At 45.2% G+C, this 22810-nt stretch overlaps 1 protein-coding gene across 6 annotated transcripts in view; it reads left to right on the top strand.

Annotated features, from left to right (window-relative positions):
- PKNOX2 (PBX/knotted 1 homeobox 2) overlaps positions 1–22810 on the top strand; it is a 101346-nt gene that overhangs the window by 57913 nt on the left and 20623 nt on the right. For 2 of the 6 annotated variants that reach the window (XM_087763370.1, XM_087763371.1), the window contains exons 2-6: positions 2732–2820; positions 7355–7506; positions 7830–7915; positions 16422–16530; positions 21841–21980. In XM_087763370.1, coding sequence (XP_087619496.1) covers positions 16447–16530; positions 21841–21980 — 224 coding nt within the window. In that variant the 5' untranslated portion in view covers positions 2732–2820; positions 7355–7506; positions 7830–7915; positions 16422–16446. Of the gene's footprint in view, positions 1–2731; positions 2821–7354; positions 7507–7829; positions 7916–8791; positions 8911–14204; positions 14312–16421; positions 16531–21840; positions 21981–22810 lie in introns of all 6 variants that reach the window. The other 4 variants (XM_087763373.1, XM_087763372.1, XM_087763374.1 and 1 more) reach the window with 4 other exon arrangements.

Here is a 22810-nt window from a genome sequence, read left to right as displayed (position 1 = left end):
TTTTTTTTTTTTTTGCTGTTGGGGAGCGGCTTTGCCGTGCGCCGGTAGCAAGCCCGGGGTCACAGAGGGCTGCGATGGAAGGGAACGCGCGCGCCCCCAGACGGGGCGATTTCTGTTTCCATATGGAAAAGGGATGTGGCATCTGGTTTCACTCCCAGCAGCTGGCAGCTTGAAGCCTGTGTTTTGCATGGTGCGGAGTAAAGAGAAAATAAAGTGTCGAATTGTTTGGCATTATCAAGGATTTCTGCTCCCCAGGACTCCTGCATAAAGAGATGGAAATTTTAGCTGCTGGAGCCAAGAAACACACAGAAGTATATGAATTTATTACATTTTATCTCATTCCCCTGCAAACAGCACTGGAAATGTCAAAAGATCATCTATTGTTTCATCGTTTAGAAAGAATTTTTGTTTTCTAGTTGTAATTTCTTTGATGCGTGGCTGTGAGGAAGGAAAAGAAATTGGAGCAGGAGATGGCAGGGCTGCGGCAGGTTGAACGTGCAGGTTTGTCTGGCCGCGGAGCTACGTGCATTTAAATTTCTCACATCCCGGGTTTTTAATTTAACAAATGTAATTAAGGCTGGGGTAGGTACTCGGATTATTCATTTACTCCAGATGGAAAAAATTAAATTGAATGCAAATTCTGTAATCAGACATGAAGTTGAGGATGTCGGACGTGATGGGGAAGTGTCAGCACATTAATCGGACTGCTTTCCCTAAACAGCACCCAAATCTAAGAGCCAGGGATTATTTGAATAATTGAGGTGGCATTTGATAAGATATCTGATTGCTGATATCTCCTTAAGACGGAACCCTAATTGTAATTCTCCATCAAGAAGGATTAATCTGTGTAACAGGGTGCGCTGGGAATAGCGTGGTGTCAGGCTGCCTTCCTTGAATTTTGGTCTTTTATCGAGGGCGGCTGTGCCCAGGGAAGGTGCCAAAGTGATTTATCGCTTCTCCTGTTACTTTATACGTGAGCCAGGAGGTCGTCAGGTAGCGCGGCTCGGCCCCGGGGATCCAGGCATCCAAGGCTGCTCAAGTCCCAGCAGCGTTGCCCATGGCCTTGGCCGTTGGGTCTGTATTTTGGAGGTACCTCCGATCGTCGGAGAAGGATGCATCGTCGCGTTTCGATGCAGGGTCCGTACTGAGGATTGCCTTTGTGTCCCTTCTTGGTGCCTTCAGGACACAATTAAACCCCTTGTTTCCCTGTAAAACGCAAATGAAGTGTCGCGACCTCAGCAGAAGACCTTGTTGGAGGACCGAGACTCCATCCACAACCCTGGTCATCTGATGGGACCCAACCTTGATGCTCTTGGAAAGCCGTTGGGGGTCAACGGACGTTGACTCCCAACTCAGCCTTGGCTGGGGTAGCAAGAGGAGTTTCCACTCGATCTGGCAGCAGACACTTGGTCATAATCGTAGACAGCTTTTCTTGCATTTCCAAAGCAGTTAGGCATTCCCAGAGGAGAAATAACATTTCTGTGGAGTCCTTTTCACTGCCACCATCATTTGTTCCTCTTGAAACCAGGCATGACAGGGTGGGGAGATGGGGATGGACTTTGCTTCTTGAATCCCACACCCTGGATGATATTTAGGAAGGATTTAAAGTGGTGAAAATGCCAATTTAAAAAAAAAAAAAAAATTATCCATGTTGAAGATCCAGATTTGTAAACAAATAATCGTCATGATCTTCTTTCTCACCTCCTCTATCTAGCAACAAATGAAAAAAGAAAAGGGAAAAAGAGATGAAAGAGGGCAAAAGGCTGAAGCTTGAAAGATTTCTTTTTTTTATTTTTGAGAGCGTGAGTATTTTGAAACAAAATGTAAATGTAATACAAAAAAAAAAGTGTGTCGGGGAGAAAATATTCATGAGCCCTACTGCAATCATTGGGTTGCCCAGCAGTGAAGAGGACGGATTGTGTTTCTCCTGTCTTCTAAAGTAAAGCCAAATGCGGAGATTTCTTATTTCTTCTTTTTTTCCTCCCATCCCACCTCCTCCTGTGGCTATGGACTAATAGCCACTTCTGCTAAATGGGTGCATTAATCCTCTTGGTGATGTGATTTTAGCCAAGCTCTGAGCAGGCATTCGCAACCAGAAAGGCAAGATGTCCCCCTCAAAAAAAAAAAAAAACCAACTTAAATCACTTGAGATAAGTTGGGCGTTATCTTAAGGTTGCAAATTGCTTGTTTGCTCTTCCAGCTGGAGCTGTTAATTCAGAACAATTAACGTGCCGTTTAAAACGGAGAGGAAGCATATGAAGGCGGGCCCGGGGCAAAGAGCCTGTTTGGGATGGAGAGCCCTGGCGTTTGCAAAATCAGATGGATAACTCCAGTTTGTCTTTCTTTTGAGATCCTGGCAGGCGTTGTGGGGAATGACATGAATAGCGGGGAGTTTATCCCCAAAAAACCCCTGTTGAACGGTGAGCGATGCTCGAAGCAAGAGCCAGCTGCGTCTCTAGACCCAACTAGAAATAAAGTGCTGACGTTCATCGCTGGGATGAATTCACCCTTGAAAGAGTGCTGTCACCACCCCAGCCATCCTTACAATACTACTTCTTCATGAAGAAATAATGAATCCTAAAATAATGCCTAGGTTTTTTGATGACCCCCCTTTGCCGTGCCACGAAACGCCACTCTGGCTCCATCCTTTAAGCCTTTTTGCAGCAGCATCTCAGATACCTGCCATCTATTTTCTCAGGTTGCCTTTTTTTTTTTTTTTTTTTTGTCGCAGGTGACGAACAAAAGCCTAAAGCTGGAAATAAACCCCCAAATACACCAGCAGTGGGTGCTTAAAATATTCCTGGGCCAAGGAGCGAAGAGGTGAGCTCGTTGCTTTTGCGCAAGGACATAAAGCACTCTTAGACTTTTATGGGATGCTGTGTAAAACACTGCAACGGTGGAAGATGTTGCATTTTTGCAGCCCAGTGGTGGCTTATGGGATGGTCCATCCTTCCTTCCATCCATGCATCCGTGCATCCGTTCATCCTTGCATCTGTTCATCCGTGCATCCTTGCATCTGTGCATCGATCTGTCTGTTCATCCTTGCATCCATCATTTTTGCTCATGTACCCCTGACCATAATTGCACACAAATTTTACTAAAAGCACCCAGGAATTTGTTTTTCACGTGAAAAAAAAACCAAATCCAAATATTTTCCCTTGAGCCTTTGTAGGAATCGGTGTGGCCCGATACGCAGCAGCTTTTCGCGTTCCCCCCAAGTGACGGAAGTGCTTTTCCGCCCCAAAGCTGGCACTAAGATTTTGGTTTTGGGGACCCCTGCGGCATGAGTCCCCCAAAACCTGCGTCTGCCTGCGCTGCGAAAGCCAAGCAGGTCGTCTTTAAGAGCTTTTTCTGCAAACCCTTTCCCGTTATTCCCCCATCCGAGGATGGATGGAGGCAGCAGCACTGGCAAATCTGAATAACTAATCAGAGTCCTCATTAACCCCCCGCCGAGATGCTCAAACATTCACTTTGCTGTTTGTGAAGCAGAAAAGAAAAAAAAAAAAAGGAAAAGGGAGAAAAAAAAAACCCCTGCCCAACCCACCCTGCATTAAAATTGATGTGTTATTAATCCCACTGTTCCAGACCTCATGGGTACCGAATTTGCCTCCGTCTCGCCCGAGGCCGAACGGTATGGTGCCGCTTCTGCGGGGCACTTTGACTTTCCATTATTTATCGGCGTGGCGTAGCGAGGCCGCTTTTGTTCCCCGGGCCCAGATGTGCGCACATGTGTACGGCCGGGGGTGTCTGATATTTCCATACCTTCCCCCTTTGGATAATGCAAATCGCCTATAGCGGGGCTCCACCGATGGACTCATCTCTCCCGGACGGCGTTTTGCGGCGAAACGGCTTTGCTTCTGCAGAAAGACAGGAATATTGTGTGTGTACGGGCACGTCTTAAATCTTTTCACTCTCTCTGAGCAAGGATGGGGTTAGTGCGCCACCAAGTTTAACTTGGGGGACTGGGGAGGTAGAAGGATGAAAAGACCATATAGCTCTTTGCACCTTCGAGCATCCCCAACATCCAGCCCCAGTCCTTACTCGGGGGCTGGAGATGCTACAGAAATTGCACCGTGGGGGGAAAAAACCCCAACTAATCCAAGGTTTTTATCGGAATGGTCCTCATTGCAGATGGCAGCGGGTGTTGCCGAAGTGCTTGGAGAGTCGTGATCGCCCCTTGGAGCTCCTTAAAGAGTTAAACTGAAATTTGAGCTTGGATTTCTGCCTTTATACTATTTTTCACGCGTACAGGGTTTCTTCGGTCACCATTAAGCAGCATTGATACGATGAGGTTGCAAGCGTCGTGATCTGCTCACGCTGGAAACAAGGCAACACGCTGGGAAAAGCCTTCTTGCTTTAAAATCCTAGACTTCTTGCAAAAATCCTGGATTTTGCTTTGCTAAATGTCAGCTTTGTTAGCATTCCCTTACACTTAATTAAATCTTTATTAACAGGGTTGCCCTTGGCTTTTTGCAACCTGGGTACAGGCTGAGGTCCCGGGATGCTGGCTTCCCATCTCCACCATTGGATGTTATTCAGGTCGAGTACATCAGGATTTAGGGCATTTTTGGGGATCGATGAGGGCATTTTGGGGGATTGATGGCTTGTCATTAATGCTGTTTCATTTATGACCCTCTGGCAGCTGCTCCATGCAACCTTGAGTGCCTGGGACACCATGTATCTTGCTGGCTCGCGTCGCCTGCGGTGGAGAATCTTGAAGGAGGCGTCTCCTCCAGTCCCTTTCGCGTCGGGAGGACTTCAAAGGCCTCCGCTAAACTTCAAAGGATGCCTTTTGAAGTCACGAAAAGTGTGCGCCAGCTCAAAAAGACTTATCTCCCTCTGCAAGGGTGTTCAGGGAAATGTCCCTGGTGGGGTTAGCTCTTGGTGCTCTTCATGATTGGGACAAAAATGACATCTTTTGTTGAGAAGCTGCACAAGCCCATGTTGGCCTACATGCACACAGCACCCAAGACGTCAGCCCTGATCACCTCCAAGGATGAAAAGCAGTCTTCCAGAGCTCTTATAGCACTGCCAAAGCCTTATTTATCTGCTCCTTTTCCTCCAGTCCTCATGTTTTGTTCACACAGCGAGCCCAGGTGACAAAAGTCTCTCCCATGGGAGGGAAAAAAGTTTACAGGGACGACGGAGCGCTGCAAAACATGAGCTTTTCATAGCGTTGTCAGGAGAAATCCAATGCAAATCGAGTCCTGGGTCCTCGATGTGTATTTGACATCAGCCCATGCATGCTCCTCCAAGGCATGAGCCCGTAGGGTTTTTTTATTCTTGATCATAAATATCCTTAATGATGTTTCAGCTGCTGTTGCGGTGGAAGAGTTTTGGACTCAAGCCCCTTCTGAGCATTTAGCATAACCCAGGTGAGGTCTCTAAACCTCTCGGCAGGGTCTGCACTTGCCTGAGAAGTCAAGGGGCATCTTCACCTTTCACCCCTTTCACCAAGTTTTCCATGTTTGAGGGTTTCTGCCCTGTTTTGCTCTGAAATCACCCAGTTGCTTCCATATCTCTCCTTGGCCAGTGGCTTCGGTGATGTCCAGGTTTCCAGAAACAGCACTTCCTATGCAAGCTTCCCCATATACCTCTGTCTTTTGGACCCGTAATCCTGACTGCAATGATGGATACGGGCTGTGAGGGCACAAAAATGCGACCGTTGTTATTGCAAGGGGTTTGGGATGGAATTAAGACCAGGGGAAACGATTTTCATGGATGTCCCATATGGCCTCGCCACGCGAGGCATAGCGCTCTGCAGGCGACGGATAGCAGAGATGCATCCCTCAGGTGTGCCTTGGAGATCTGAGGAGCTCTCTGGAGGTGCTGTGCATCGTGGTAGATCTATCAGATGTATATTGGGGATCTGAGGAGCTCTCTGGAGGTGCTGTGCATCGTGGTAGATCTGTCAGATATATATTGGGGATCTGAGGAGCTCTCTGGAGGTGCTGTGCATCGTGGTAGATCTATCAGATGTATATTGGGGATCTGAGGAGCTCTCTGGAGGTGCTGTGCATCGTGGTAGATCTGTCAGATATATATTGGGGATCTGAGGAGCTCTCTGGAGGTGCTGTGCATCGTGGTAGATCTATCAGATGTATATTGGGGATCTGAGGAGCTCTCTGGAGGTGGTGTGCATCGTGGTCGATCTGTCAGATGTATATTGGGGATCTGAGGAGCTCTCTGGAAGTGCTGTGCATCGTGGTAGATCTGTCAGATGTATATTGGGGATCTGAGGAGCTCTCTGGAAGTGCTGTGCATCGTGGTAGATCTGTCAGATGTATATTGGGGATCTGAGGAGCTCTGTAGAGGTGATGTGTATCTAGAGGTGCATATATCAGATGTACTTTTGCATCTGAGCAGCTCAGCAGATCAAGGTATATATATACACTAGACATATATCAGCAATCTGAGGAGCTCTGTCCCAGGTGATGTATATCAAGGTAGATATATTGGATGTATATTGAAGGTCTGCGGAGCTCTCCAGAGGTGATGTGTATCAAGGGACATATATCAGATATATATTGGAGATCCGAGCAGCTCTCTAGAGGTGACGTATATCATGCTAGATGTATCGGATATGTAATGGAGATTTGAGGAGCTCCAGCCAGGTGACATATATCAGAGATGTGCATGTCAGATGTATATTGGGGAGGAGCTGTCTCGAGGTGATTTATGTCAAGGTAGATGTATCGGATGTATACTGAAGATCTGAGGAGCTCGACGGAGATTATGCGTATCAAGGGATATATATCAGACATATATTGGAGATCTGAGGAGCTCTTGACCAGGTGATATATATCAAGGTAGATATATCGGAGATCTCAGGTGATGTTTATTCCCTAACATAGAGGCAATATGTGCAGGTGATGTATATCGAGGGACATTTATCAGGCGTACGTTGGAGATCCGAGGGGCTCGCTAGAGGTGATGTATATTCAGAGATCTGGGCAATTTTACCTCTTTTGTTCCTTTCTTTGCAGTCAAACACAAAACCCCCCCGCGGCCGTGCTGATCCTTGCTCAGCCCATCTTCATTTTTCCACTGGATCCGCTTAGATGGGTCTAGAAATCCCAACCTCAGCCTCCGTAAAGGCCGGGTCCTTGGTAGATGCAGCATCATCGCTAACATCTGTGTGGACTTTTGCTTATTAAATACCAGCTGGGAGCTCCCTGGTTTTGAGTTAACGGCTCTTCCCTAGTTTGCGCCGTCTGAGCCCGAGTGTAAAACCACATTTACACTCAAGCGAAGATTATAATTAAGCAGGGGGATGGCGACAGCCAGCGTGAAATGGGGGCACGACCAACGGCAATGCTGTTTCATTGCTTTTCCCCTTTTTTCTCCTTTTCAGACCCGGATCGTACCGCTAACCCTCAGTGAGATCCCGTGCTGGGGATTTGCTGCCTTCCAGGAGCCAAAAAGGACGGGACGGGACCTCATTGCCCTTCATCCTTTGCGGATAGACCGGCAACGAGTGCGCCTTCGTTTGCTGGACACATCTCGGTTCGACCTCTAAAAATCTGATTTAATTTTTGTCCTTCCTTGGAGATGTTCAAACCTCTCTGGGCAAAACCTTGGGGGGGGTCTGATCTAGCTCAGCCATCAGCCCTGCTTTCACCTACAAGGGGATATTCCCACCTAAGTTTTCCTTGATTCCTCCTATTTTCCCCACTATCCTGCAAAAAAAGTGCATTAAGAGCGGACTTGCCCGCTGTGGCCTCGCTGACACCACCGAAAGACCGTTCCTTCACCCTCTGCTTAATATTTTGCCTTCTCGTTTCATCATTTTCTCTCAATATTGAAATATTTCATCCTTTCTTTCCCAGGTTGTGACCCCTATCCAGAAAATCCTGTTTTCGGGGCGGCGGGAAGACGCTTGCAGGGCAGCGGCTCCCTGAGCACCCCCCAAACGGTAAGGCTGCTTCGCTTTATATTAATTGGGCAATTATATCTATGAATTGGGCAATTATATTTATTAATCGAGTGGGATGTGGCGAGTCGTGACCTCGGCGGGGCTTTATTTGGGGGAATTTCTGTTCTTTTCCAGTATGCCCAAATTATATCACCCCTTCCCTAAATGCAGTACGCATTTAGGGGGGAACTATACTTTTTTTGCTGTGTTTTTCTTTGTTTTTTAGAAATCAGGCTGTGCAGGGAAGCTTGCTTGAAAGCTAAAGTATTGAAAACATGTTGTTATGAGCCCTACAGGCCATGGCCAGTCTGGAGGAAAACACAGATATATTTTTGTAAAAATACCCTGAAATATGGGCTGCTATCACTGCAAAATTTTGGCACAGCAGTAGGATGTGGAGAAAGGGTCACCAGCTAAAAATAATTGAAATGCGGAGCTTAAAATAAGATGTACATGAAACCAAGGGTCTCGCAGTCCTTTAGTCAACCCTGATCGCTAAAATTAGGGCTTGACAGAGTGACAAATGTGCTTGATCTGTGCCAAAACCGTAGGCACCCGGCAGGTGACAAAAAAAATAAGCCCCCCATTGGCTCCTAAAGGAGCAAAGAGAAATCCTCGGTCACTGAAAACGGAGGTGCCGCCTTCAATTTGTGCAAATATCCTGAAAAAGTACCTGATTTCTTCCTCAACCAGTGGTGTTTAGGGTGGGGGCATCTCAGGGGGAAACCCAAAAGCTCTTTTTTTGTTCTTCTGTCCTGAAGCAAAGCTTCATTCGGCCCACGGCGCAGCAGAGCAGCTTTTCTTTGAGTCTTGCCTCCTCTGAAAGTCCCTTTTTTAATAAACAGCAGCCAATAACGGCAGGATTATTTCTCCCAGGCTGCCCTTTCAGCCCTGATTCTTGCCGGTGACCTTCCCTCGGCCAAAAAAACCCAGGATTAAGGATGTGATGAAGCAGCTGAATTTCTCATTAGTCTGGTTTTGCCCCCTTTCTAAAGGTACGGGTTGGATTCACTTTGAAATGACTTCTCTGGTGGGTTTGTGGGGGCTTGGGTCACCACAAGGACCTCTTTTTGGGGAGATCCTCCCTGCCTTGATGCCCTCTTTCCAATCAGTATTTTGATGTGAGCTGCCCGGCGCTTGCGTGGAAGGGTTCGGTGCCCTGCGATGTAATTTGGGCTCGTTGGGTTGTTCCCCTTGGAGGCAACTGAGGCCGTGGAGGACATGAGCATGTGTTTGTGGAGGACACAAGCACAACCTGGCTTGGGAAGCATCTCCGGCAAGAAGACCAAACCCAACCTATTCAGCAAATTGTGCCAACAAGGTCCAGACACCTCCCACTAAAGGCACAGAGGGACGTGATGATGGGTACCCACCTAATTACCTTCTGGAACAGAAGGCTGGCATTGCTCTAAGTGGTTAATGATCTAGCCTGAAGACATCTTCTGAGAAATAACTTGGTTCCCTTTGGCCGTTTCCACTTTGTCCGTGGGTCCTCCCCGTTCGCCACGCACAAAACCATTCCGTCTTTCCTCCTGAAGCCTGGACGTTCTCAGAGATGCTCCTCCGAGGCCAGGTCGTAGCTTTTGTCACGGTGCAAAAAGGGTTGCAAAAAAATGTGGCACATCTGTCTCCCACTGTAAACCCTTCCCAGTTGTTTTTTGTCCCCAGTTTCCTCATTGTGTTGAGTTCAGACCAGGTGGAACGTATCGTAGGGTCTACCGTTCAGCGTAAATGAAGAAGACGGTGTAATTAAGCGTAATTAAAGGAGTTCAAAACTATTTGTAACTCCCTAGCTAGCTGGAGCTTATATAAATCACCACATCATGTCTCAAACCGCTCTTTTGTCATCGAGGCTGGAAATATGGCAAAAAAATTGCTTTCAAATGGGCAAATGAAGGATGATTAAATTGAGGCAATTAATCTAGCGGCTCCCATCGCAAGCTTTGGTGTCTTGACTCAGGGCTTGGATGGGGACAACTCTCGGTCGATACCGGGAAGCCTCGCAGGCCTCAAGGAAAACCTTATTTTTGTGTTTTGGTTTGTAGAGTCATTGCTCATTGGGAATTTTGCATTTTAAAAGGAAATTCAGGCGGGAGGTAAGACCGGGAGAAGCCGGAGAGCTGCAAGAGAGGGATGCGAAGCGGAAACTCGGCGAATCGGGAGCTCTGATTTATCTGCCATATGGGAAAGAGGAAAACAGCCGGCTCCAGAGGGATTTCTTTCCCTCTCCCGAAGGGAAAATTTGCAAGCGCGTTAGCAGGATATAGCAAGAAACGAGGCAGATTTAAGGGAGGAGAGAGTTTTATTAGGTGTGCTGCGGCATTGCTCCGGTTTTGGGGCTTTCCCATGGATGGGGAGATCTTTGCACACTCCCGTGCACATCTCACCCGTGTTTCTGCAGTTGGGTTAGGTCTGCTGGTTTTAGCCCAATTTCTGCAAGCCCACCAAAAAGCAGATCTCCATTTGCGTTTACCCGGTGCAATTACTCACGCAGGTGTTGGGAGATTGGCGTAAAGGCTTTGATTTGCAAAAGCAACACCCCAAAAAGGCATTATTAAAAATGGCGTTGTTGCTCCTGGGGTGTTCGTGGGCTGCAGCAATGGTTGCAAAAAGTCATTGCGTCGTTTGTGGTGGGATCTTTGCTGGAATCGTTCGCCCGTCTACATTGAGGTTGCGGGTGGGTTTTGCACCGGCGTTGGTCTGATTTGCACTTTGCAATACATGCGCTGGCTGAGAAATTGGTGAAGAACCGCAGTTGTCAGTTTGGGATGGAAAAACGGGGCTGATGGTTACATTTTTGCTGAGCAAGACTGGTTTTGAGCGTGTTCCTTCTCGACTGCCCGTCCTCGAAGCAACGGCTCCGACGTCGCCTTTGCTGGTGGCACAGAGGAAGCGCAAACCCCCCAAATCTCCCATTTTCCCAGCGCTTCGTTCAGCTCAGATCCATACTTAAGCCTCTCCTTCCAACCCATCTCTCCAAAATTCATCGCATTTATTCACCATCATGTTCTTTGTCCTCCAAGAAGCTCCTCTGAACCTGGTTGAGACCCTGGGCGTGGGACCTTCCCGTTGCAGGACCGGCGTGGAATTGAGATTTGATGTTTTGTGATGAAAATGTGGGTGCTTAGCAATTCCTCTCTCATGGGATGAGCAGGTTGCGATGGAAAACAAAGCGTGCAAGGCAAGGTTTAAAAGCGTCGCGCAAGATTTTGATCATAAATTATTCACAGTTAATTGCTCACAGCGCAGAACTGTTGGAAAATTAATCCGCTCCCTCTTTTTTCCAAGCACTCTCAAGGCAATCGGAAACTTTTCCTGGACAATTCGTGTCCGGCAAGAGGAAGTTTGTGCGTTTTTTGGGTTCCTCAGCTACGTTTCACTTCAAAGCTTTTCGATTCGCCCTCTGAAAAAATTCACAATTTGCTCTTTTGGGAACTTCTGCTGGGCTGGGGGCTGGATTGCACAAAAATGCAAGTATTTTCAGGTTACTTTGAAGAAGCCTATTTGATGTTTCCCTGCACCGGTTTGTTTTGGAAGGTGCTTTAATGGTCTCCCTCTATAAAAATAACACTTTAAAATGTATGTAGGTATCTCAGCTCTCCACTTAAAAAAAAGAACAAAGTTGTTTAATGCTGCCGTTCAAGGTACATTAACCTTGTCTACTAAAGCTCTGACTGGCTCTTGCAGGTTTTATTCTCGTGTTTATGTTGAGAGATATCCCTGGAGCCTTTTAGGGATGGGTATCTTCGGAGAGGAGAGAAATATTTAGCAGTAATTGTTGTTCTCGTCGGAAATTCACTGTAGCGGCTCCCCCCTTTCGATGGAGCTGGAGTTGGGAAGAGGATTTGCAAATCTTAACTAAATAAAGGCAAATCTTAACTAAATAAAGGCAAATATTAAATAAATAAATGCTGATTTTGCCCCCGCACCCAGGGGAGATGTCCCATCTGGTGACAGAGCAAACTGGGGCTTGGCAAGAGTTTTTTGGCGTTGTCCAACGTGGCGTTTCCCTCTCCCTTTTACCCCAGGGCTTATGCATCGACCAAGAGCTTTTTTAGGAGAAAATTAGAAAAGGGGTTTGCTCTGCTCCGGGGTTTATCCTGCAGAAATGTCGAATCTCCATCTGCGTGGTTGTAGCAGAAGCGCAGACTCGATTCGTCCTTTTTTATTGGGAAATAACTCAATAACTGGATGCTGGGAAGGGTACAAAGGTCAACATTTAGGGAACCAGCATCTTGGCCGAGAGCAAAGGATGCTCCCAGTGCAAAAACCCTCCTGGCTTTGGAGAGAGGAAATTTGGCTACCAAATATTCCTAAAAAAATTGAAAATATTGGGTGGTGTAGGGGTATTTCTTGCACAAGTGCTCCTGATATCCTCAGATGAGGCATCACGTGAGCCCGCTTGGAAGCAGCCTTGAATGTGAGGAATGACCAAGAATGCGTGATGTCTTGAAAAATGGGATTCTTTCCCGTTTTTGACCATTTAATAGCATTCGCTTTATTTTTAATGAGCTCAGGGTGGCATAAGGGGGTTCCTTTAATAGCTTGTGAAAACCTGGGGTTCATCTTTCAGGGTAATGGGAGAATTTTGGTAAAAACCAAGCAAAAAGGGTGAAGGTTGGTGGATAGAAATGAGATGTTCGAGAGTGAGAGGGTTGCTCTCGATTCACTTTAGGGCCAATGAAGAATCAGCATCACCCGCCGAGGGTTGAACCTGTCCTCGCTGGCCGTTCAGAGCGAGATGTATCATCCTCTGGAGGTGCCTCTCCCTTCCCCCTCAGCTATATTTCTTCATTTTAACTTAGATATATGCATATAATGTATGCATATATCATAAACTTCAGCATGCACAAGCCCTCTGTGAAGACGGTGGCATAAAAAGCTTGCAGCCCGCTGCAATGACTAACACATTGCAAATCTTAAATAAAAATATTTAAAAAAATACCCTTTAGAAAAGGCAATCTTCCCTTAATACAGAAAAATACCTTCCCGTGGCTGGAAAAACCTCCTCATGTATCTCTAATGATTTTGCAACTTTGGGTAGAGAAGGGGAAATGCCTGAAAAGCTGATTTTCTGATTTCTCACGTTGAAGCCTCCGTTATCAATTGCGTCTTTTGCCGCGGGGGAGAAGCTGCTGAATGAGCTAGAAAAAAACGATCCCCATTTTCCCGTTGATTTGGAAACAAGAGTTGCACCTTGCAAAGCTAATGTCAACGTTATCCACCGAAAACGCTAACGTGGAGTCCAACAACGCGATTTTTTTTTTGCATTCAGCTCTACTTCTAATATGGTTTTACAGCTGTTTTATTAATCAAGGAGGTCATATTCACCTGGGGGGGTGGATGACTGTCTGCAATACTTCGGTTTTTTAAATGTTTTAAGGCACCGGTGACCATGATGAAAAAAAAAAAACCCAACATCTCAACTTAGTCTTTAATTATTTTTATTTGAAAGAGGAGGTAATATATTGCTGGCAAAAAAAGCCACCTATAAATCTGAGACTCTTTTAGGTAGACGCGAGCTCTTCGGGAAATACATTTTCAACTTAATGGCGATATTTCAGCGATAGCTGAAAGAATTTCATTTTGTAAGGAAATTTAGGATACTTTGATCTCAGGTCGCTGCCAAAACCTAAAATACTGCCGCTTCCGGAAACGAAAGAGCCTTTATGGGTTTTATTGCTCACCGTTTCTTTTCTCTGTGTCAACGCCCCCGGCGCTGGCTGCAATTCCTGCCCTCCTTGACCCCCAGCCCCCCAAAATTTACCTTTTGCCCAAGATTTGATCATTGCCTTGAGCTGATCCGCAAGGATTTGGCAGGGGTTTGGCCATGCTCTGCTCCTTTCGTTATCTGGATGCCTATGGTCAAGAGCTCACGCGGCTAAATTGATTTAAGGGGGGGGGGGGGAATAAAAAGAGGGGATTAATGAATAAAATAAAAAATATAAAGAATAAGAAAGGATTAATGCATGAAGTAGAAGCTTTCGATCCTTCCCTGCGTTTGGCTGCCGATAAATCTACGGGGCTGACAGCTTTGCACCGTTATGCCAAGATTCATGGCCGGGGGCTCCCGCGTGAAACACCCATCCGGCTTTTCCCGCGGGCGCCAGGCGCTTCCCTGGATATTTACGGCACCCAAGTGCATTTGTTTCCCCCAAGATAAATACACCGCTATCGGCAACAGCTGTCTCTCATTTTTATCCCTTTTTTTTTTTTTACGTTTGGCTACAAGTCCCATTCTCCAAACAAATCAGAGCCCATAAAGCCTTAACGAACGGCTTGATTTTAGCAGGTTAGATGGTATTCGGCAATTAAATTGGGCTCCGGACTGCCACCTTCTGGGAATATATTTGGCCGAAAAGCTTGCACCCCGCAATAAATCGCCGTGTTCTAGAGGTAGGTACGCTCCTGGCATGAACAATAAGATGCCAAGCAGGGTTTTTTTTCCCCAAATAGCAATCTCTTATTTTTTTTAGCTTCCCACCGAGATGTCTAGACCGTCACGGTGCTGAATTCTGCTTTTCTCCAGCTGCAGCTATTTCTGGTGGGGAGATTTCCCCTTGGGGTTACCCCGCGAGGATGTGCCCACAGCCGCAAGCCAAGTTTTAACATCGGACCCCGAAGATTTTAAGCTACGAGTTCACTCAGGAGCAGATAATTTTGCCTCCTGCTATTTTGCTGTTGGGGAAAAAAAGATGAAAAGCGTTGTTTTAATCCCATAAATGCAATATCCTTCTGGCTGTAAGAGGGCTGTGTCATGCGGGGACCCCAGTCCTGCCCAGTCTGCAGGATTTTGGGTGTGCTCCCTTAATACTCAATTCATGGGTCATCCATACTAGTACAAAGTAAAAAAAAAGAAATTAATTTATTCCTGCAAAATAATAAAGAGTGGGTGATGCTCATCCCGCGCAGACAGCACTTGGCTTTCCACGTGGGCTCAGTGCATTCATTCTCATGGCCCCTGCAAAGCCCGAAGCCTCGTGGAGAAGACCAGAATATTGCGAATCTTCCCCCAAACAACTGTGGACCTCATGGAGAAGACCAGAATATCGTGAATCTTCCCCCAAAAAACTGCGGAGGCTGATCCAAAGACCCCAAATGTGCCTCGGTTTTTACTGAGCTCATCGGTATCCCCGTTCCTCTGCCTTGCGCGAGAGTGTTTCTTCTTGCATGTCACCATTTCGTGGCAAAAGCAACGCTGATGCTATTTTTCGGTCGATCCCTTTGCTATAGCGGAGGACTGGGCGTAACTTCTTGCATTTCTGCTTTCCACGGGACGGCGTGGCAGCTCCTCTCCAGATGAGAAGCCAACAGGGAACCCAACGCAACGATGGCCATCGCAACTGGGTGAACCCTTCGAGAGATGTCGCCTTCTTACAAAAACGAGTCATTGCAGGGACAGATGCACTTTTGGAGGCTCCGGGAAGATTTTACCAGGTGGCTTTGTGAGTTTGCTAAATCCAGAGCCTCCGAGAGGACCCAGGACAGGGTTTTTTGAGGAGTTAAGCAAGATTATTGGCTTTCCTTCTGAAGCAACCAGGCAGCTGCAGTGAAACAATAGGACAGGAGGCATTTTGGGGCAAAGAGATGATTTTTGGTTACACTCTGCCACCAGATCTACCCTTCCCCAAGGCATCCAGCCAAGAACTCCTCTACAAATTTGTCCCATCCTGGGGCCCCTCTTCTTTCTCCATCACCTTGGGACCTGAAGATACCAAAAAAGAGTCTGTTTGCTCTTCGACTAACTATGCATTTGCAGAAAGCGGAGCAGCTTCAAGAGAGATCGAGGGCGGCGTGTCTCAGCCTGCCTCCCAGCTTCGAGGATGTCCGTATGGGATGTGCAAAATGAGGGTTTGCCGCCCGGTTCAAATCAAGCAAGGGTTTGAACCCTCTTTCCTCACTTCGGTGCGTTCAACTGCCATGGGGTTAGTCAACTCAACAGAAGAGTCAACTGGATTAGTCAATGCAACAGAGGAGTCAATTGGGTTGGTCAACTCAATGTAGGAGTCAATTGTGTCCATCAGCTCAACACTGGATACTCAACGTTCCTTCTGGATTGAGCGTGCAGTGCCTGTGGATGTGACTCCCTGGTGGCCAAAGGCAAAGAGATACATCGTTTGGGTTTTTTTTTTTGGTGTATAGTTTCAGAAAATGGAAGGTTTTGCAAGGGGAAAATATAATGAGGTTCACTGATGGCAACCATCATCTCCAAGAGCTCTGCCCTTGCCTGGCTGCTCTCCAGGGAGGATCTCCTTGCCAGCGACCCTCTTTGCTTCGCCCCCGATGCGTTCCTTGTCCAAAATCACAAATCTCAAATAATCATCCAGTTTGATAAGGGCCATCAAATCATCTTGGGTTGCTTCCAGGGACTGGGTGGTGGAGCGCTGTGCTGGGGTGCTCGTCCGAGGAATGTCACCTCTCCTTTCTGTCCCTTTTTTTTTTCTTTCCTGCGGGATTTTTGGGGGGGAGATCCCCCTGAATCCAGCGGCATTTCTCCTGCCCGCAGGTTCTCGATGTGACTCCCACCCAGGATGCACCATGTCTCCCCGGCACCGGCTCTGACGATGATGGCCACCCAGACGGTGCCCCCTCCTCCCTACCAAGACACCCCACAGGTGAGTGTCCCCCAGCACCCGTGGGCTCCCCCAGACCCCTCGTGACTCCCAACTCCTGCATTAATTACCGTGCCTTCCTAAATAATGACCGTTACAAAGTATTTCACCCCAAAACGTTCATTTCAAACTGGCCAAAATTAAAACCCCTCTTGACACAGTCTCCAAGATTGAAGGGTTTGGGGTCAAACTATGGGTTTTTTTCCCCTTTCTGGCTTATTTTGGGGTTGCGGGGTCTTCTTGGAAAGCCGACGCGGTGGCGTGTTTGCAGCCAGCAGGTTAATAAGCTGGAAAGACGAAACGTCTGGCTAAACCGGGCCGGGTTTAGCCGTAGGAATGGCCTTTTGATTTATTTTTATGGCATTTTTGGGCAACGCGTGGCAGGGGGAAAATAAGACTTCATCTACAGTGTTGCTCTAAGGGGTCGAATAACTTTTCCGAGCATCGTTAGGGAGAGAAGTTATTATAAGAAGAGGAGTTTGTCCAAGAGAAACTCTACTGGAGCACCCCAATGGGCTGGATGTGGGGGGTTGAGGTTGGATTTCGGAGATGGTCCTGCGCCTCACAGCCCATCCTGAGATTTTTTGGGGGGGGGCGAATCCATGTTACGTTTCTACTTTCCCAGCTACAATGATCCGGATTGAGCGCTGAACCGGCTCCGCGTTCAAAGCAGCTTTTTTTGGGGGGGTTCTTATGGGAAATTATGAGTTTTTCCTCAGCGTGCTGCATATCTCGGCTGCAAAAGCAGAAAAATCTCCCCTCCCAGGAAAAAAAAAAAAAAAAGAATCAAGCCTGTTCTCTGCAAGCTAAAATAAATAAATCGAGTTTTACGCCCCCCCTGAAGCCACCGGGGTCTCCTTTCCGCTCGTCTCCTTCGGTGGGAAAAGGTCACTTCTTGCAAACGACACCTCGGTGGGGTTTTTATGGCTCCTCCAACTTCTGTGGCATCATTTGCTCGCTTCGCTGCTCCGCGAGGGGTTTTTTTTCCCATTTTTTTGCTTCCCCCCCCCCCCCCCCCCCCGCCTCGAAACACACCGCCTTTCTCGCTTACGCAGCGGGGAGCTGCGACACCGTTTTAGTCCTAATGGGCAATTGAAGAGACTTTGAAAATAGCCGAGATTTTCTGCGGCATCCTACAGCGACGTCCCCCGCTCCCTTCCCCATCCCCGCCCCTTATCTGCCCCCCGGTTTAATACGTTGAATTTTGGGGACCCTCAGAAGCATCGTTGACCAAAACCCTCCCGTTTTTCCCCATCGAAGGGGTCGCTCAAGCGTTTTTCCTTCAGTTTAGTGGGTTTGGAGGAGAAGGGGCCGCCAAGAGTTGCTTTTTTTTTTGACTCGACGCTGAGGCCGCTGTGAGCTTTTCGCCTGAAAATTCGGGATTTCTAAGAGTTTGGAAAAGCGAATTGCACAAATTTGCAACTCTGCCTGTTGAAAATTAAAGAGTCGGCATAAAAATCCGTATTTTTTCCGAACAAATTAAAAGAAAAAGCCCAGGGAAAACCGTCAATCTATTTATTGACTTATTATATAAATATATTTTAAAGCGTTATTAAAAATTGGGTGGAGATGTTGATTTTTGAGCGTTTTCAGCACGGAAAGCGATAAAAGCAGCTTTGCCCCCCCAAAAAAAATTGCTTTTTAGGTGGTTACATCTGGGACAAAAATGGAAAATTGAAAAAAAAATACACAATTTTATTTATTCATTGACTTATTATGTAAATATATTTTAAAGCGTTATTAAAAATTGGGTGGAGATGTTGATTTTTGAGCGTTTTCAGCATGGAAAGTGATAAAAGCAGCTTTGCCCCCCCCAAAAAAAAGTGCTTTTTAGGTGGACAAAATGGGCAAATTATAAAAGTATGTATTTTTTTAATGCTAAAAATATTTTTTAAAAAAATCACAGATTAAAAATTGGGCGGAGATGTTGATTTTTCAGGTGTCCTCGGCGCGTTTTTGGGCTCAGAACCGCTGTTTTCAGCACGCGTGACGGCGGTAGAGAAATTTCGCTGCGAAATGCGAAGGAATAGGGTCAATCTTGCTGATTTAGGAGATTTTTCTTGCCCTGAAGACCTTCGCTGTGGTTGCGCTCTCGAGTTGACGTATTTGGCCCTAGTCTTCAAAAAAATCCGCTAAAGTGAGAGGGATTCGCGCATTTTTTACCTTTTTTTTTTTTAAATTTTTTTTTACTCTTTTTTCCCCTTTTTTTCCTAATTTTTAAACTCTTTTACATTTTTACATAATTTTTTACATATTTTACATGATTTTTTACATATTTTTCATGATTTTTAAACTTTTTTACCTATCTTTACATGATTTTTTTACATATTTTTTACATAACTTTTAAACTTTTTTACATATTACTTTACATAATTTTGACATAATTTTTACAAATATTTTTAACATTTTGTACATTTTACATTTTTAACATAATTGTTTAGGTTTTTAACCTAATTGCATTTTAACATCATTTTTGACATTTTTGTTAACATCATTTTTGACATTTTTCATTAACATCATTTTTGACATTTTTATGCGTGTTAATGCATCTTTACATTTTTAACATCGTTCTTTACATTTTTAACTTTTTTTTACATTTTTGACTTAGTTTTTTACACCTTTTCGCATAACTTTTTACATTTTTAATTTTTCACACGTGACATCATCTTAAATAATTTTTTAAACATAAGTTTTTATACCTTTTTTAACCTTTTTATCTACATTTTTTTTTTTTTTTTACATTTTTTCCCCCTCCTGCAACTATTTTTGGCCATTTTCCCCAAAAACCCCCAACCAAACCCCTTTTTCCTCCTTTCCCACCCCCACCTGCTCCCCATAAAGCCATTTTTTGGCTGCGTTTTTGCCTTCCTCCCTGCCCAGCATCCCCATCCAAGCATCTTCTCGCCTCTTTTTCCGCCGACTTGGGATGATTTTTATTTATTTTTTATTATTTTCTTGCCGCCAAGGTGAGGTAATGGCTTCGAAACCGCCGCCGAGGAGGCTTTTTTTTTTTGGGTAATAGCCCAATTAGTCGCAGACTTGGCTGGAAAGAGCCGACTTGGCAGGATTTCGGGGTAGGATGCGAAAAGGGCTTTGGCGGCCTGGTAAATGAGTGTGACGAGGGGGAAAAAAATAAAAAAATGGGGGGGAAAAAAGCCATTTTTCCCCCCGAAAATGAATTTTCAATGGAGATAATGGGGAGAAACAAGGGAAAAAGAGAAAGAGGATGGGGGGATATTCAGCGGCGTGGCCGGAGCATCCCCAAATCCACTTGTGTTTTGGTTTTAGGTAGAAAATGGGGGGGGGGGGGGGAAGAGAAATTGGAATGGCTGGGATAGGAACCCCAATTTTTCCCTGATTTATTTAGCAGCGGGGAAGGGAAGAGGGAATGGAAATCAAATTCTGGGTTGGGAGAGGTAGAAATTAAACCGCGCCGGGTAAATTTACAGGTGCCAGAGTCAAACTTTGGAGTTATGAACAATAAAGGAGATTAAAAATAAAAAAAAGCGCCGTATCGGCAGCAAAAGGTCAGGCAGGAGATATTAAAGTCAAACATTTTAAAAGCAAAAGGGGCCGCGGTTTTGACCCGGCTCAGGTTTACGTAGCTTTTAAGGGAGGCGAGAAATCTGCTTTTTTCATGCCGAGCACCTAAGGGTGAGTTTGGCTGGAGAAGACTGGGCATACGCACGGCTGCACGTATATATTTTTATATATATGTGTGTATACATAGCTATAAAACCATTTTATTTATATATAAATAATAAATAAATAAATAGAAAAATATATAGATTCATTAAAAATACATATATATTATTAAATAATAAATATATTTAATAAATATATATTTATTATTAAATATAGTCATTTATATTATTTATATTGTGTTTTATATTATTATATTTTATATTATTATTTATATTATTATATAAATATATAAATATATAAATGCATATTTAATAAATATATATTTAAATAATCTATATTTATTAAAATATAGATTTATTAGAATAAATTAGAATGACTGTCGCTTTATATTAGCCCAATAAATAAACAACATATTAAAATATTTTATTTCTATCTAAATAAACACGTATTAGACCAATAAATAAATTTTATATAATATTTAACAAGAGGCAGAGGCTTCCTTTTGCTACCAAGCTCAAGGGAGGACTGAAGATTTACCGGTGAAAACGGGCAAACGCGCATTTTTTTACAACATTTTGACACCAAAGCGGGCGAAACACCCACTTTGCGTTAATTTTCCGCGGAGATTTTGAGGGAAAACCACTGGATTTGGGGGGTTGCTGATGTATTTGGACCCAAATGGCTTAAAATTCTCCCTGATTATTTTTTTTTAACCGACTCTTGGGAAGATAAAGCCATGCGGCGCGTGGTGTACGTCGGGCCTGTCTGCAGGCCGACAGCAAATAATTCAGATTTCTTTAATGAAATTGTTAATTTTAAGTGGAAATCGCCCCAATGGTGTTAATTTTAATTTTAAATCGTGTCGATTTTAAGTGGAAACGGCAATTTTAGGGGCGACGCCGGAAGGACGCGCGGCAATTTGCACTCGCCCTGGCGCGCACGCCGCTCCTGTCTAAAATACCTATATTTAACGAAAATAATGGCAATTTTTAAAAAAGCAAAATATCAGTTGGTAGAACGATCGATCCTGTAGCCGACGTCATTTTTCGCCTGTAGATTTCCAGCCCCGGTGCGTTGCGATTCTCATTGCAGTGGCGACCTGGGGCAGCGTCGGGGTGAAGATGGGCAACTTGGGCATAAAAAAAAGGATTTTATTTTTTTTGGCTGGCTTCTGGCGGTGCAAAAATGATTCATCCCTGGGCTTGGCGAGTTGGAAGAAGCTCCCGTAATTTTGGAAGAAGGTTTAAATGCCTGTGTGTCTAGACGATAATACCTGCTTTGAAACACAAATTGCGGCGAGCGGGAGACAAGCGGTGCAGCTGATTTAATCTAGGACTTCTGCAAAGCATCCCTTAATAAATTAATAAATTTGCTTTGCCGGCGGTGCAATGAGGACGTCGGGATTTTTTTTTCCTGTATTTTCTCCAGGTAAAAAGGGAAAAAAGTGGGAAAAACCTAATGCTACTGTTGCCGGGATGAGGTGAAATGCAAATATGTTTTCACCTGCCCTCCCAAGCCGTCCTGCTCACAGCCCCACCACGGGGCTGCCACCAAAATTTGAAAAATTTGGTGCAGAAAGCTGCAAAACTCGGTGGAAAAGTGCAATAAACCCCATTTTTGTTATCTTTTCTTCCTTTTTTCCTCTCCTTTCCCCCCCCCCCCCCCCAGATGACGGCCACAGCCCAGCAACCCACCAAGGCGCAGCCCGTGCATCTCGCCACGCCGGCGGCGGCCGCCAACGCGCCGGTACCCGCCGTGGCCGGCGACCCCCAGGCGCAGCTGGAGGCCGACAAGCGAGCCGTCTACAGGTGATGCGACCTAATACCCATGCGCATTAATTAATGCGTTAATTAACGCATCATTTCATTAATGCATCGGTTATTCTACTGCATTATTAATGCACCTATTCGGCGATGCATTAATTAATGCATTGGTTAATGCATCGGCTCGATGCGTTCGTTATTAAAATGCATTATTAATCCGCTAAATTATTAAATTATTGCTAAAATGAAATAATTAGTGCACAGGAATGGGGGGAGTAGCAATTAGCTCCTTCTTAGTGATAGTAACTATCGATAATAGCGCATCATGGTGGAGCTCCTTTGTGGACACCCCCCACCCCGAAAACTCAAATTAGCCTTTTTTTTTGGCAAAACCATGCAGTTTTGGGCCAAAAAAAACCCCAGAAGGAGTAAAATCATGTATTAACCTGAAATGGGTGGGTCGTGGATCCGCGTGGGGTGCGGGCAGCAATGGGCGTGGGATGGATGAGCCCCTCCGGTCTCCTTTTTTTTAACCACTTCGGAGAGAATAATATGTAATATTGTAATATATGCAGTAACGTTATCGTATAATTGTAATAAGTCACATTATAATTATGTAAATAGTATAATTATATAAGTAAGATATAATTATATAAGCGATATGTAATTATTTACAATATTACGATGTATACAGTAACGTATAATATTATGATATAATTAGGATTAAGGTTTAAGGTTGAGGATTAGCCCCCCGTTAATGGCCAGGGCTGCGGGGGGCTCGTAAATGAAAAAATCGCAGCTCGGAAGTGAAGGAATTAAAATATTTTGACTCCAAATATTCAAATATTACGAGGCTGAAAGGTCCGGAAAGGCGG

Source organism: Nipponia nippon, unplaced genomic scaffold (genome assembly GCF_047370975.1).
Source record: "Nipponia nippon isolate SJK-2023a ecotype South Korea unplaced genomic scaffold, ASM4737097v1 scaffold_28, whole genome shotgun sequence".
Lineage (NCBI taxonomy): Eukaryota > Metazoa > Chordata > Aves > Pelecaniformes > Threskiornithidae > Nipponia > Nipponia nippon.
Note: the sequence above shows the minus strand (reverse complement) of the source record. Positions and strands in the feature narration are given on the sequence as shown.